Below are 17,239 nucleotides of genomic sequence, written 5' to 3'. Positions count from 1 at the left end.
GCTCACTTTAACATAGGCGGTAAAAAGATACTTAATGCTAATGCAGTCTGTTATTAACAGCAGCTGCCTGCAATTACTGCAGGTTCTAGTCCTACCAGGCCCAAGGTTGACTCAGCCTTCCATCCTTTATAAGGTAGGTAAAATGAGGACCCAGATTGTTGGGGGCAATAAGTTGACTTTGTATATAATATACAAATGGATGAAGACTATTGCTTGACATAGTGTAAGCTGCCCTGAGTCTTCGGAGAAGGGCGGGATATAAATGCAAATAAAATAAAATAAAATAAAAAATAAATAAATATACCACTTCACAGTGCTTTACAGCCCTCTCTAAGTGGTTTACAGAGTCAACCTATTGCCCCCAACAATTTGGGTCCTCATTTTACCCACCTCGAAAGGATGAAAGGCTGAGTCAACCTTGAGCCTGGTGAGATTTGAACTGCAGGTTCAAGCCCCACCAGGCCCGAGGTTGACTCAGCCTTCCATCCTTTATAAGGTAGGTAAAATGAGGACCCAGATTGTTGGGGGGGCAATAAGTTGACTTTGTAAAAATATACAAATAGAATGAGACTATTGCCTTATACACTGTAAGCCGCCCTGAGTCTTCAGAGAAGGGCGGGGTATAAATGTAAACAAAAACAAACAAAAAACAAACCTGGTTTGACTCCCTCCCGAGCTCCATTTTTGCTGGTAGAGGTTTGCAGGAGGCTATCGCAGCCGAAAACAGAGCTCGGGAGCCCATTTTCACTGGCAGAGCGCTCGGGCCACCACAAGCACCCCTGACATGAATGATGTTGAGCTGGCCACCCCCACTCCAGCCCCCCGAGGTCAAACACAACCCTGATGCAATCCTCAATGAAATCGAGTTTGATTTCACCCTGACCTAGAACTATAATTTTGATTTTAAAAGCAAATTAATAACCTTCAGTGTTGAATCTTTTCTAAGTCTTATTGTAAGCCAAGAGAGAAAAGACCCTCCAGTTTATTTTAAAAAGACCCCCCAAATTCACTACCCCTAGACCAGGGGTTTGCAAACTTGGCTCTTTTAAGACTTGTGGACTTCAACTCCCAGAGTTCCTCAGCCAGCTTTGCTCAGCTTTGCTGGCTGAGGAACTCTGGGAGTTGAAGTCCACAAGTCTTAAAAGAGTCAAGCTTGCAGACTCCTGCCCTAGACTATTCCAGAGTTGTGAGATTGGTGTTCAGTGTTCATTTTGGAAGAGGTTTTCTTCCCTTCCACCAGTTCCAGTAATCACAAGATTACTTTTCAGAATAAGGCTTGCAATGATGCTCTGAATCAGATGATCTGCACAACCCAGACCTTAAGGGTGGGAAGGAAAACTCATCGACCAACTTCCACATTTCCGGAGGAGTAAAGAAGAAGCACTATTATCTTGGGTTTACCTGTCAGGATTGCGTGATAATGGAGCCCCTTTTGCTTGTCCTGGTGAGTGCAGACGTCAAATAAATATGCCTTGATGGGACCATCAATAAAATCAGCAGCAAAATCAAACAGCACGACTCCCAGCATGGTAATAATTATAGCCCATATCTTCCAAGTGCCTCGATCAACAACCAGAGCTGTAAAAGAAAACATCTGGCTTTGTCGATAGTTATTTTTTATGCCAACCTTCCCCAACTTGTTGAGGTTCAATTGACCCGGTTAGGAAAGTACTTTTGTAATATGAAAATACATTTAAATGCATGTAACTCAACTGGCACAGCTACTGTTTAATAAGGTGTACCATTAGATAGGGACCCAGTGGCTCAGGGGCTAGGACGTTGAGCTTGTCGATCGAAAGGTCGGCAGTTCAGTGGTTCGAATCCCTAGTGCCATGTAACAGGGTGAGCTCCCGTTACTTGTCCCAGCTTCTGCCAACCTAGCAGTTCGAAAGCACGTAAAAAATGCGAGTAGAAAAATAGGGACCACCTTTGGTGGGAAGGTGACAACTTTCCGTGTTAGACATCTTCGGACAGTGCTGGCTCTTCAACTTTGAAACAGAGATGAACACCACCCCCTAGAGTCAGGAATGACTAGCACATATGTACGAGGGGAACCTTTACCTTTACCTTAGCATTACTAGATTAAATCATGCGTACCATTACTAGAGTTTCTATTTGAACACTAATAGCCTTATAAGTAGACTTTGACTTTCAACCACAATTGGGACCAGAATTTCTGTTGCTAAACAAGGTGGTTATTAAGTGAGTTGTGCCTAATTTTACGACCTTTTTTGCTACAGTTGTTCAGTGAATCACACTGTCAAGTGAATCTGGCATCCCCCATTCATTTTGCTTTTCAGAACTCAGCTGGGAAGATTGCAAATGGCAATCACTTGATGCTGCAACTATCATAAATACATATCGGTTGTCAAGCCCTCAATTTTGATCATGTGACCATAGCAATGTTGTAATGGTTGTGTGACTAGTCATAAGACACTTTTTCCAGTGCTGTTGCATCTTCTAACAGTTGCTATACAAATTATTGTAAGTTGAGGACTACCCGTATTCTCCCTGATTAAACTATATACTGGTTACAGAAGCAGACTTGACTGAGCTGTCATTTAAAAATTAGTGTAGTGATTAAATCAGGGGGTCCCCAGCCCCAGTCCTTGGACTGGCACTGGGCCGCAGCGTGCCAGAAACTGGGCCGCACAAACAAGCGAAGCCCCATCTGCGGGATACAGGCAGCATGTGAAACTATGCGCACTCCAGTTCATGAAAAAAAACTCTCTCCATGGAACTGGTCTTTGATGCCCAAAAGGTTGGGGGCTGCTGGGTTGAAGAATTGAACTTGGATCATGGCAGTGGTGGGATTCAGCTCTCTCCGGATCACGCGAACCTGTAGCGACAACTGCAGGAGGCTCCGCCCACCTGCTCGGACATAATGTACGACTACTGTGCATGCACAGAGGTGGCGTGTGCACTCACATTTGCAAACCAGTAGGGAAGGCAATCACAGAATGATTGCAAGGATAAAATTAGGGGAGATCGTCATAAACACTGCCTATAGTTTCTAGAGAAAAGGTGAAACATTATTATTAATAATCATAACTTATTTACATGCCACCCAACTCCCAGGATCTCTGCAGCTTTTACAAATTGTTCAAAAGCATTAATGGCAGAAAACAACACAAAACAAAAAAGAACCGAGATGGCAGAGATGATAAATCCAGGTGGGAACAAAGAAGAAAGGTATAAAGATCAATAATTAATTCAATTATTAATAATTAAATACTTACAGGGAAAAACTGATTCTGTAATAATGAATATCACAAACAAAATCAGAATTTGAACTCTACTCTCATACATTGCTTAGGGTTTTTTTTAATGCTAATACTTTAGCAAGGCTTAAATATCACTGAATGACGATTAGCAGACCAAACGAGATTCATTACCAGAAATAAAATATGCAGGGATGTAAAATTGGAAATTATTTAGAAAAAAATGTGAAAATGGAAGACCACAAAATAATAGTAGAATTGTAGAAGAAACTGAGATAACAAAAATTGGAAATATAAAGGAAAAAGTTGATATGAACTATAGAAATGATAGCATGTAGGGAGGGAGGGGGAGGAAGCTAACCAGCAGGCTGCAAGAACACAAGCAAGCAGTCAGACGAGGAGACCAGAACTCATTGGTAGCCTCACATTGCAATGAACAAGGACCTACATTCAATTTTGCAGCTACTAAGATTGTTGGACGAGCAGGTACAAAAACAGCCAGGGAAGTGATTGAAGCCTGGGAAATGGGCCCTTTGTCAGTCAATAGGTGTGCTGATTTACTACCAACTTATCAAGTACTTAGGAAGTGAGGGTTTGGCAGCACAAGGAAACAACAGCCAACTACTTAATAACTAGCCATCAACACCTCAATCAACAACTAAAAAGCCACACAAAACAGGCACCATATAAATACTACACACAGATTAGCCCAAAGTACATACTGTGTTAGAGAGAAATTCCCTGATGAGGGGCTCCAGCACGAGCACAAAACTCAGAAGACTAAAACTCTGGTCCCAGTGATCAACCCAGATTGGATCCTATAGAAATTATAACTTAGAGTAGGGATCCCCAACCCCTGGGCCATGGCCCACTACTGGGCTGTGGCCTATTCGGAATTGGGTCGCGTGGGTGGGGAACCAGCACATACGTGCGCGGCTCGACTTGCACAAGTGGCAGGCCAGCACACATGCACTGAGTGCCCACCAGCCCACCACTCATGCAAGCACTGCATGTGCGCACATGGGCCAGCCCGCTACTCATGTGGCTGTCAAGGTTCCAGAAATACCTCTTCTGTGTAAAAGAGACTCAGAGGCATTTTTTCTTCTTCTCAGAGTCCTTTACTAGCATGAGGAGACTGGCACACGATGAGTGCAATTCCCAAAACTGAAGTTCCAGATTCGTTTCCCCAGTTATACAAACCCCAATAGTCCCACCCCCCTGACCCCTCTGATGATCACACGGTCCCACGTTCTTCCAGTTCATTCGAGTAACTTCTTGCCACTCTTCCTGCAGACGTGAACACCATCTGACCTTGACCGCTTGAAGAATGTTACCATACCCCTCAACCCCCCCTCCTCCCCTCAAGATAAAAATGTGGCAGCGTCTGGAAACCTAAAGTTTAATATGGTTTCCAGGCCTGACAGGCGCCCCTCTGAAAAGAAACTATATCCTAGGAAAGAAAACAAAGAGTCGATAAAGAAAAGTGCCAATGGTCCACAATTCCTTCTACCCCCCCTCCCCTCTCCAAGAGGTTTCTTAGGTTTGTCAGGGAAAGTGTCGTGAAATTGTTTAATTAAATTGTCCGCATTCACTTTCCAACTTTTGACCCAAGTAGATTCAGATAATGGGTATCCCTTCCAGTGGACTAAGTATTGTAATTGACCTCTGTAGAGTCTAGAGTCAAGAATTTTCTTGATTTCATAGTGAGTTTCACCTTGGATTATCAAGGGGGGTGGGGGAGCGGTAGGGTGAGGCCTTAGGCGGGATTGTCTAGCAGGTTTTAGTAAGCTGGTATGGAATACCGGGTGTATTTTCCCAACATGCGAGGAGTTTGAGTTGGACGTTATGGATTAATAATTTTTACAATGGGGAAAGGACCCAAAAATTTTGGACCGAATTTCCTGCTGGGTATTCGTAATCTTAGATACTTAGTGGACAAAAAGACTTTATCTCCAATGCGAAAAGGGGGTTGAAGGGAACGGTGTTTGTCAGCTTGGGCTTTGTAATTTCGAGCTGTTATAGCTAAAGCCTTTTTTGTATTTTCCCAACCTTTTTTTAACGAATTCATCCAGTCTGTTAGGGAGACTGAAGTGGGGGTTGAGCAGGAGTTCAGGCATTGGAAGCAAGTCCATGCCGCTGGTTACTTGAAAAGGGTTAACCCTGCTGCTGTGTACCGCATTATTATATGCAACCTCTGCAAATGGTAACAAGTCGGACCAGTTTTCTTGTTGGTTTTTTACAAAACAGCGTGTGTATTGTTCCACCATGGAATTAAGTTTTACACCCGCTCCGTTAGTTTTCGGATGGAAACCCGAACTAAGTCCTTGAGACGACCCAATGGACCATAGGAATTCTCTCCAGAACTTGGCTGTGAATTGAACACCCCTGTCGGATATTATCCTTTTAGGAACTCCATGCAGTCTGTAGATGTGTTTGAGGAAGAGCTTTGCTAATTTTCTAGCCGATGGCAATCCGCTGCACGCAGTGAAATGGGCCTGTTTAGAGAATAAGTCCACTACGGTCCATATCACTGTATTTCCTCCACTAGGTGGGAGTTCAACAATAAAATCCATGGCAATCTCTTCCCATGGTCGGGTGGGTTCAGCTACGGGTTGTAGGAGTCCAGGGGGTTTCCCTGGTCTGGACTTCATGGTGGCGCAGGTGGCACAGGTCCTGACGTAGTCTTCAACATCTGATTTCATTTTCGGCCACCAGAATTGTCTTCTGGCCAAGTGGAGAGTTTTTAAATACCCAAAGTGACCTCCTAGGCGAGAGTCGTGGCTTCTCTGTAGTATTGACAGCCGCATAGTGACGGGTACATAAATTTTGTGCCCTTCCAGGGTATCCCATCCCTTAAGGTGAGGTCTGGCAAGTTTTCTTTAAACCAAGCATCATCAGTGAGTGCTGATTTTAAGTCCATTAGCAGTTTGTTTGGTGGGATGTTAGTACTGGTGTGATCGGTCGAGTAAGTGCTTGGCTGGCTGGTTCGCTATCGGGATCATCGCATGTATCACCTCTTCGCGTTGGCTGTCAAATTGTGGTTTCCTAGATAGAGCGTCAGCCAGTAGATTTTGGTCGCCTGGGATGTATTTGAGGGTGAAATGGAAGCGCTTGAAAAACTGAGCCCATCGAACTTGTTTGGGAGAAAGCTTTCGGGTTTTTTTTAAGTATTCGAGGTTTTTGTGGTCAGTCCACACCTCGAATGGTTCTTTCCCCTTCAAGGAAGTGTCTCCAGGAGAGGAGTGCCCAACGTACCGCAAAGGCTTCCTTTTCCCAAACTGCCCATCTGCGTTCAGTGTCCGTCAATTTTTTAGACACCTACGCGCAGGGCATAAGGTTGTTCTTGGTATTCCGTTGCAATAAGACAGCGGCTATTGCTACATCACTTGCATCAGCTTGGACCACAAAAGGTTTATTTGGATCCGGGTGTTGAAGAATCGGTTCCATCGAGAAGAGGCGTTTCAGGTGTTCAAAGGAACGTTGGCAGTCCATTGTCCAAGGTAGGGGTTGGTTAGGTTTGGGTTTTGTGGGTAATGGTCCAGTTTTAGTAATTCCGTTAATGGTAGAGCTACTTCTGCGAAAGAAGAATGAATTTGCGGTAAAATTTAATCCCAAGAAACTTTGAAGTTGCTTACGTGTGTGGCGGTTGCCAATCCAACACTGCTTTTACTTTGCCTGGGTCCATTTCGATACCTTTGTTTGATATCCGTAACCTAGGTAGTCCAGGGATTCCTTATGGAATTCGCATTTGGAAAGTTTGATATATAGCTTGGCCGCTAGGAGCTTTTAAGAACTTGTCTGACCAATTTGATGTGTTGTTCCATATTGTCTGAGTAGATAAGAATATCATCTAAGTAGACAAGAACCCCATTGTAGAGATGGGGTGCAGGGTTTCATTAATTAGTTGCATAAAGACAGCTGGAGCCCTTGGAGGCCAAAGGCATGACACGGTATTGGAAACTACCCAAGGGGCAATTGAAAGCTGTTCCATTCATCACCTTCCTTGATACGGACACGGTAATAGGCTTCCTTAAATCCAATCTGGTGAAAATTTTGCCTTTTGATAGGTGGTTCAACAAATCGTGCATAAGTGGCAAAGGGTAAGTGTTTTGTATGCAAATCGCATTGATATTTTTGAAGTCAATACATAATCTAAGGGAACCATCTTTCTTTTGTTTAAATAGCACAGGCGCAGCTACAGGTGATTTTACTGGTTCAATGAACCCTCTGGCTAGGTTAGTGTCAATGTATTTTCTTAGTTCAGACATTTCTGCTGGCGTCATTGAGTACATTTTGGGTTTTGGTAATTTTGCCCCTGGGTGCAATTCAATTGCGCAATCAGTTTGCCGGTGGGGGGGGGGTAAGAGGTTACATTCATCCTCGCTAAAAACATCTGATAAATCCATGTATGCTTTAGGGATGCGGGGTTCTTTAGGAGATGGCTTGGACATGGTGGTTGTTGGTTCCATCTGGTGGTCATTTTGGGTAAGGGTTTTTTTTGTTGGTGGGGGATTTGGTCTAAGGGTCCAAGGTCCATATAATTTTCCTGAATCCATCCTCCCATTTAATTGTGGGTTCCCATTTGTCCAACCAAGCTAAACCCAGGATGATGGATTCTGACATTTTAGGAATTACTATGAATCTTATAAGTTCATGATGGGCACCAATTTCTAAGCGAACCTGTTGTGTGATTTGGGTTGCTGGAACGCCACCAATCAAGGTTCCATCTACTTGGTGGAATTTAATTGGGTGTTTCAAGGGAAATGTTTTTATACGGAGTTGGGCGACTGTGGAGGTTGAAATCAGGCATCTGGTGCATCCTGTGTCCACAATAGCGCCTAAAGTTTTTTGGCTCCTCCCCCTGGAATTATTAAGTTTACTTTGATGGCAAAAGGAGGAATAGGTGCACTCACCATTGGGTCATTTTCTGGTTGGGTTGAGTCATCGGCAGGCGAATTGGACGATGGAAGGTCAGTGGGGAGGTCTGTGGCTTGCCTGAGCGACTGGTATTAGGATTCTTCGAGGGGTTGCGTGGTCGGGTAGCAGTTGGTGGTCGATACTGTGGGAGGGTGTTGGGGCTAGGCAAACTGACGCCCGATGACCTAGTTTCCCACAACGGTAGCATTTGATTATTGTTGAAGGTTGAAAGGTGGAGGGTGTGGTTGGTCTGGAGGGGGAGGACCTTGTAGGTGGTCTTTGTGGAGCTGTAGTTGGTGATTGGCATTGGAGGGGGTTGAATTCTCTGTCCAGAGCAATGGACACGTTGTACCAGGCATTCAGTTGTTCTGGGATTCCTCTGGTGGAGCAGGCTTTTCTGATGTTTTGATCAATCGCGTCTTTGAAGTAATGAAGAACAATGGCTTCTGGCCAATGTCTAAGATTGCCAGCAACTCTTCTGAAATCCCATACAAATTGTTTGTTGCCCTGTTTCATTGTTTTTAAGGTGGTTTCACATTCTGCAATTAGGTCATCATCTTGAAACCGGTTTGAGCAGTGTTATAAATTAGAACATTATTCAGTTCTGGTGCATGTTCATTGTATAGCTGTGCTATCCACTCTGAGCTAGCCCATTCATTCCATCTGAGATGGCGTTGATTAGGCTTCTTTCTGATGGGTATAGATGTCTATATTGTTCAGCGTAAGCCTCAATTCTGCTGAGAAAGTAAGCCAGGTGGTGTGGATTCCCATCAAAGGTTGGTTTGAAAGGGGAGGGTTGGTGGGGGTGCAGGGGGTTTAGCTGGCCTGCTTGCGGTTGCAGAGGATTTGGGGTGGGGCTGCTGCTGTTGTAGCTGGCTGTTGGGCTGCAAAGGGGGTGGAATTCCCCTGGCTGAGAAGAAAGTCCTTGAAACGCTTCAGCAGATGAAACAACCATTGGTGTGAGGCCCACAGGAAAGGAAGGGGCTGAACTAGCTGGTTGCCATTGATACTGAATCCACCCTTGTCCCAGATAGAACGCCCACCCAGGCGGGATAGAAGCTGCTGGGGGCAGCGTAGGCCTCTGCTGGTGGGAAAGATCAATTGGAGGGTTGCGATCCCCAAGCTCTGGTGCTGCCTGAATTTCCTGCCGTTTGAAGAGGAGGGTTCTCTTGCGTTCATCAGAACGGCTTCGAGCTTCAGTAATTTCTCTCTCTCTGGTGGGAGGGAAGGTGAATCTAGGCTGAGCTAAAGGCTCTCGAGGTCTCACCTCCAGCCGCTCAAAAGTTTCAGGGAGGTCTAATAGAGACTGGGATTTCAGGGGGTTTCTCAGGTCCCAATCCAGGGACTCTCCCGATTCTCCAGGTTTTATTGCCCTCCAGTGAGGTTGAGAAGAGGGAGGGGGTTCTCCATTCCCCCCCGGGGAAATGTTTTCTCCCGACTGGCAGCTCACCCATGAATCAGAGTCCTTGGGGCGTGCTCCAAGCAGACAAGCAGGCTCTTCCTTTTCGGGGCTTCAGGTCCTGTTGTCAGATGGGAAATAGGTGACTTCTACTAAATCATTAGACTCCTGTTTCGTGGCTCCTTCTACGCTTTCAATTTGCTGCTCTTCCATCTTCACTGGGTCTTTGCACCGCTGTGGAGGTTGCGGAGACAGGGGCCCAGCACCCCTCTAATGGGCCCCCTCTGAGAGGAGGAGAGGGTACTGTTAGCAAAAGAAAGTTTTTTGAGTTTTGGGAATAATGTCAAGGTTCCAGAAATACCTCTTCTGCGTAAAAGAGACTCAGAGCATTTTTTCTTCTTCTCAGAGTCCTTTACTAGCATGAGGAGACTGGCACACGATGAGTGCAATTCCCAAAACTGAAGTTCTGGATTCGTTTCCCCAGTTATACAAACCCCAATAGTCCCACCCCCCTGACCCCTCTGATGATCACACGGTCCCACGTTCTTCCAGTTCATTCGAGTAACTTCTTGCCACTCTTCCTGCAGACGTGAACGCCATCCGACCTTGACCGCTTGAAGAATGTTACCATACCCCTCAACCCCCCCTCCTCCCCTCAAGATAAAAATGTGGCAGCGTCTGGAAACCTAAAGTTTAATATGGTTTCCAGGCCTGACAGTGGCCCAGTTTCCCTCTCCTCCCCCCACCCCAAGCCGGGCTGCCAAATTGCAAAGGTTGGGGACCACTGACTTAGAGAAAGTAATAACCATAGAACCAGGCCAGGCCAGCACTGAAACAACTTATAAACTGATCCCCTGCCAAGAAGAATTAAAAGTAAAATTATAGCATATGTAGAATTACCAGTTAGAAAGACAAAGACCGCCAACATTGAAAATAGTGCCCCCAAAAACCCTAGCATCTATAATGAAGGATGTGAATAAAGTGCTTTTACAAAGATTAAAATAACATCTATCAAACAGACTAACCAGCCTGCTTACAGTACAGCACTGTTCTTGGTTACAGAAGAATTGGACATCCAAATTAGAAAAATAAAAGCAAGATCATATTCAGTCTCAAAAATGGGAGATCATACTTGAAGCCAAGACAAAGGAATTAAAATCAGATGTGAGTAATTTAAAGAAAATGAAAGAGCAAAAACTGAAGATCGTAAAGTTCAAGACTTAGCACCAGAAAGAAGCAGCTTTGGAAATCAAAAAGCAACACATAAAATTGAACAGTATGAGGTACAATCATCCAAGTTAACCAAACTCCACTATTTCAATCACATCACCGGTGAAAACCAAATAAAAAGGAATCAATCCAGTTGTGGACAATACCCAGGATTATTTAGAAAAAAAGAACATTTTTTCAGTATAATAAAAGGAAAAGCAGAAGTACAAAAGATACATTTCTGATTGATAAAATAGTTTTGGAGAATTGCAAATAGTGAAAAACCAATTTATATATGGTCTGGATCGATTATTTAAAAAAAGGCTTTGATTCATTATTACCACATGGTAGCAATGTTTGGAAATAATTGGTGTTAGTAACAATTCGTTACTAAAATGTTAATAGAAAAGAAATGAAGCAGTGGAAGACAGAATTAGTGGTTAGACATGAAGAATATGGGCTTGTTAACATTAGGAGAGACATCTTCTAGGACAGGGGTCTCCAACCTTGGCAACTTTAAGACTTGTGGACTTCAACTCCCAGAGTTCCTCAGCCAGCTTTGCTGGCTGAGGAACTCTGGGAGTTGAAGTCCACAAGTCTTAAAGTTGCCAAGGTTGGAGACCCCTGTTCTAGGACAACTCATTATCCCTCGTATTATTTGCCATTGCTACGATCCACTTTCAGTGAGACTGAAGAAAACAAATCTCGGCTTCCAAACAGCAAACAATGTGACGCGAAAAGAACTCACATTTGCTTTATATGATCTGAAGCTTTATGGAAAATCAAAAGTCAAAATCCAGTCATTGACAAACACTGCAACCATTTTTAGCACAGATCTAGCAATGGAATTTAGCCTAGGGAAATGGGCCACGGTAGTAATAAATCAGGGCAAACTTATGAACAGTAATGGAATAGAAATGCCAATTGCAAAAGGCTATCCTGCCTCTTCGGCCGAAGAGGTGGTAGAAAAAATTCTTTTAAAAGTAAAAAAAAAGAAAGTTGGCCACGCACACCCAGTCACATTACCCCCACCACCAAGCCACGCCCACAGAACCGGTAGTAACAAATTTTACATTTCACCCCTGTGTTAAACCCCGACAACTGTTGCAGATACACAACCAACATGCACAACGGCTTTAAGAATGTTCACAATCTCCAATCTCTCTCTTTAACACTCAGTTTGCTTTTCCTGACTCAGCAACCGGTTGTGTACTCACCTGAGATGATTGCATCTCCACTGAGGTACAAAGCCATCCCCAGGAGCATCAGAAGGCCAAGGAACAAGATAAAAGGTCTTCGCCTGCCCCACCTAGAAGTGCAATTGTCACTAACCGAACCCACCACTGGCTGCAGCAGAAATCCCAGGATGGGACTGATAAGCCACACGAAGCTATAAAGGCTTTTGGGGAGCCCCACGGTGAGCAATACGGGGGTGACAAAGGCAGCTTCAATCGCGTAGCAGAACTCACGGCCAAACATGACCGTGCTGTGCATAATCAACTGGCCTGTTTTCTTCTTGGAGAGTTTCACTGGCTTAAAAGGATCTTTCCCAGTTAAGGGTTTAAACTTTGCGGTTTCTTCTTTCCTGCTGAGGGGTCCCATTCTGGCAATACCCAAATCGCAGGACTGCAGAAGCTCAGCTGTTCTCCTGCTGGGTTAGAGTCATTGGGCTCTAACTAGGAGGCTGTTCCATCAGGCATAAATCCTTGGTCAGGGCGTAGCAAAGAAAAGAGCCAGAGGGGCCACGCATATTTCCCATAGCTCGGGAATCACAAGTTACAGAGAGGGGGGAGTGGAAGGGGAAATACGTCTATGTTTCTGAAAGAAGATTAGCACAGTTAGCGCTCCTGGCTGGAAAGTGCCCAGCTCTTTATCACTGGAGGATTATGTTCGAGTGGCTCACATGTCTACATATGGCAGGCTTCAAAGTTCTTTCGAAGGCATGTGTATATTTATGGCATAGAATAGTTTGATAAGTTGTTTCTTCTTATACTGCAAGCAGTCAGGATGTTAATGTATCTGTCAATGGGGTCAGCAGAAAAAAAGAAGAAATCTCTTATTTTTATTTCAGATAATAAACAAAGTGCCAATCAGCCTTCCTGGAGAAAAACCATAGCATGAGATCTACTAGTCTTCCAGTGGGCAAATGATCCTATGTTTTAATGCTCAGGTTTTCCTTCCTTGTCATAGTTTATGAATGTTTGGGGTTCTTTGCTCTGGATGGAGAGGAAGAGAAAGCTTCATTCAGTTTATAGTTATATTAAATCCATTTGAACCAGTGATGAAATGCTACCGGTTTGCACCGGTTCAGGCGAACCAGTAGTAAAAAAAACTACCAGTTCCTCCAAACTGGTATTTCTGACGATCAGCTGTGCCACGCAATTTAAAATCGCTAGAAAGCAGGAAATCCTGCTTTCTAGTGAATCTAAATCGTGTGGCACAGCTGTTTCCCCCTTCGCTGTTCTACTTATCTTCCCAAGCCTCCTTTTTCCACATGAAACGCACATCTGGCGTGCACTGTGCATGCACATGCAGGGTGCGTTTGACATGTACTGCACATGCATGGGCAGCGAACCAGTGGCAAACCAGGGAAGATTTCACCACTGGTTTGAACCAATGACAATCCAGACCTATGAGATTTGTTGTTGTTTGACCATTACAAAGACTTGAAAATAAGAGCAGTACAAATCATAGAAACAACAGGAACTCTAAAGCTAGAAACTTTATTTAGAATATGAAGAAGACCAACATCCAAGGCTGAGTTAAGGGCCTCTGGTGGCTCAATAGACTAATGCAGTCTGTTATTAACAGCAGCTGCTTGCAATTACTGCAGGTTCAAGCCCCACCAGGCCCAAGGTTGACTCAGCCTTCCATCCTTTATAAGGTAGGTAAAATGAGGATCCAGATTGTTGGGGGCAATAAGTTGACTTTGTATATAATATACAAATGGATGAAGACTATTGCTTGACATAGTGTAAGCCGCCCTGAGTCTTCAGAGAAGGGCGGGATATAAATGCAAATAAAGAAGGAAAGTTAGCATTGGACATGAATCTAAACGATCTACCCATTATTTACCATGGACATGGGCCAAATCTTCATTCTAGAACAGTGGTTCTCAACCTTTATAGTGCTGCGACCCCTTTAATACAATGCCCCGCAATGTGATGACCCCAACCGTAAAATTATTTTTTTTTAGGCAGCGATCTCAGCGTGCCTCAGGAGCCGCAGAAGGGGGGAAAAAGTGGCAAACTGTTTTTTGAATTTATCGCGCCTGAAGCCATATTGGCTAGTGATCTGAACTGCTTGTGATTGTCTTGAGGGCGGAGGCATTAAAGCGGAGACTCCTCCCCTATTAAGTTTATCACGCCTGAAGCCAGATTAGGCTAGCAATTGGGAGTGATTGCAGCTGGCTTGAGAGGGAGACATCAGAGCAAAGATTTCTCTTTTTTAATTCATCGCGCCTGAAGCTGAATTCGCAATTCTTCAACTCGCAAGTATACTTCTCATATTTCCAATGGTCTTAGGCGACCCCTGGCAAATTGTCATTCGACCCCCAACGGGGTCGCGACCCACAGGTTGAGAACCGCTGTTCTAGAACCTCAGTGTCACCTCAGCTTCTCAACTAAGTATCAAATTACTTGATAAAGGTTGCACCAATACCACTGGGGCTGCAAGATGCTTTATTGATTTAGCACTGGAATTCTGTGCAGAATTACTTGGAAGAATGTTTTATTTTATTTATTTATTTTGTCACACAATATATATAAGCATAAGCATGTAATAACTATACACTATATAAGCATATATATGAGTATGTAATAACTATATTAATTGGTTATAATGAAGGGAAACAATAGGACAGGAATGGTAGGCACGCTTGTGCTCTTATGCATGCCCCTTACAGACCTCTTAGGAATGGGGTGAGATCAATAGTAGACAGTTTTTGGTTGAAGCTTTGGGGATTTTGGGAAGAGATCACAGAGTCAGATAGTGTATTCCAAGCATTAACAACTCTGTTACTGAAGTCATATTTTCTGCAATCAAGATTGGAGCGGTTAACATTAAGTGTCAAGGTTCCAGAAAAACCTCTTCTGCATAAAAAAACTCAGAAGCCATTGTTTTTCAGAGTTCTTTACTAGCATGAGGAAACTGGCACACGATGAGTGAAATTCCAAAACTGAATTTCCGGATTCTTCTCCCAGTTATACAAACCTCAAGAGTCCCACCCCTCTGACCCCTTTGATGGTCACATGGTCCCACGTTCTCCCAGTTCATTCAAATATCTTCTTGCCACTCTTCCTGCAAATGTGAACACCATCCGACCTTGACCGCTTGAAGAATGTTACCATACCCCTCAGCCCCCCTTCTTCCGCTCAGGGGAAAAATGTGGCAGCGTCTGGAACCCTAAAGTCTAGTATGGTTTCCAGGCCTAACATTAAGCTTAAATCTATTGTGTGCTCGTGTATTGTTGCAATTGAAGCTGAAGTAGTCTTCGACAGGAAGGACATTGTAATAGATGATTTTATGAGTTAAACTCAGTTTAATTAAGTTTAAAGAATGTCCTGAAGAATTTGAAACTTCTCAAAATAGAGACAGGGTAGCCCACAATTGTGGTGCAGCCTTGGAGGCTGATGGTTAGCTACTTCATGGGTCTTTGTGTGTATGGGGGAGGGGGTGTTCCACACATATTTTAATTTTTGTAGATAATTATTCTTCGAAGTGGAAAGCTGCATCAGAAGAAAAGCAAGATGCCAGACACATTTTTAATATCTCTGGGATGTGAAAAAGGTCAAACAAACATTTTCTCAAAGATTAAACAATAGTGAGCATCAAGGTGAAATTAATAGCTTGTCATGGAGCAACAGAGATTGGGTTAACCAAGGGCATTTGGAAACCTGCAGAAATTTTTAAATATGCTTTCTTTCTTAGGAAAGGGCATTTTTCCAGGCCAACATTCTCCCCACTGTACTGTTACAGGGTAGATATTCCAAGCCGTGTAGATCCAGGGAAAAAGAAAAAGTTTGACTGTGTTGTGTTGCTATTCAGAATAGTCCTAACTGCATCAGTTATATTTGCATCAATTCCCAGGAAGAAGTGGCTATTATGTGATTTTCATGTCTCGGATATGAAATGATTGCCTGTGTGGCAGCCACAAGGAAAATGCAGTGGCCGATGCAGGTTTGAACAGCATCTGGTTTTTCCTTTTTAATTATGTGCTTTTTAATTTCCTGACTGTCAATCAAAAGAATTTTTTACTGAGTAAACTCTTACACACTTATTGGGGGACACATTTTTAAAGGGCAACATCCCAGAACTCTGCAATGCTTTGGATCTAAAGAACATACATAGCAGGGGTGTCAAACTCACGGCCCGTGGACCGGATGTGTCATGCCTAGCCACCCCCACCCCCGGTTTAGCGAAGTGGGGGGGAGTCACGATACGACACGTAAGCTGACCAGATGTCCCGCTTTTGGCAAATTTGTCCCACATCCCGCGGCGTTTTAAAAAAGCCCCGCTTTTTCCTGCGGAAGCAACAACTTTCAAGACACATGGACTTCAACTCCCAGGATTCCCAGCCACGGCTTCCTGTGCTGCACTGCGATTGGCTCCCTCTGGCCTCTTCTCAAAAAGAGAGCTTTGCCATTGGTTGCGCAGACGGGGCACGCTGGCAATTGGGCGTTGCTAGGGAGACGGAGGCGTGTTCCTGCTCCGCCCAGGCCCCGTTTGACTCTCCGGCCTTGCACCTGCCTGGCGCTGGCGGACAAAGTTCCCTCAAGCCAAGCCCGTCCCGACAGCGGGGAGCAGCCGAGCCCTCATAGCAAGGTGGGTGCGTGGGAAGGCCCGGGGATGTCGCTCGGTTCCCGCAGGAGGAGGAAGGTCTCCGCACCTGGACTGGGCCGCGAAGCGTGTGTCAATAGCCTCGGCCTGCTGTCCACCCAGCAGGACTGTCCTGCGGCCGCCTCCCACCCACGCAGCACCAGCCTACCCTAACCCATCTGGAGAAAGAGTGATGAAGAGAAAGAGGGGGGCAGAAAATGATGAAGGAGAGAAAGAGAGATGAAGGATAGAAAGGGGGGGGAGAAAGATTTATTTATTTTATTTATTTATTGAATTTGTATACCGCCCTTCTCCCAGAGGACTCAGGGCGGTTCACAGCCAAGTAAAATAGACAATATATAAATACAATTAAAATGCAGCTAAAAAACTTATTAAAATTGGCCACGATTAAAATTTAGAGCTAAAACCCGTTTAAACCCATAAATTTAAAACTAACCCAGGCCAGCGCAGATGAATAAGTAGGTTTTAAGCTCATGCGAAAGGTTCGGAGGTCCGGAAGTTGGCGAAGTCCTGGGGAGTTCGTTCCAGGCGGGGAGCCCCACAGAGAAGGCCCTTCCTGGGCGTCGCCAGGCGACACTGTCGCGCCGACGGCACCCTGAGGAGTCCCTCTCTGTGAGGCGCGCGGGTCGGTGAGAGGTATTCGGTAGCAGCAGGC

General features: G+C 44.5%; 1 protein-coding gene across 1 annotated transcript in view; it reads right to left on the bottom strand.

Moving 5' to 3' along the window:
• Positions 1-12,471, bottom strand: part of SLC45A2 (solute carrier family 45 member 2) — a 38,436-nt gene extending 25,965 nt beyond the window's left edge. The window contains exons 1-2 of the mRNA XM_058170181.1: positions 11,964-12,471; positions 1,402-1,578 (exon numbers count right to left, since the gene is read on the bottom strand). Coding sequence (XP_058026164.1) covers positions 1,402-1,578; positions 11,964-12,348 — 562 coding nt within the window. The 5' untranslated portion in view covers positions 12,349-12,471. The remainder of the gene's footprint in view (positions 1-1,401; positions 1,579-11,963) is intronic.
• Positions 12,472-17,239: the final 4,768 nt, after the last annotated feature.

Source organism: Ahaetulla prasina, chromosome 2 (assembly GCF_028640845.1).
Source record: "Ahaetulla prasina isolate Xishuangbanna chromosome 2, ASM2864084v1, whole genome shotgun sequence".
NCBI lineage: Eukaryota > Metazoa > Chordata > Lepidosauria > Squamata > Colubridae > Ahaetulla > Ahaetulla prasina.
The sequence above is the reverse complement of the archived record's forward strand: the minus strand, read 5'-3'. Positions and strand labels throughout refer to the sequence as shown.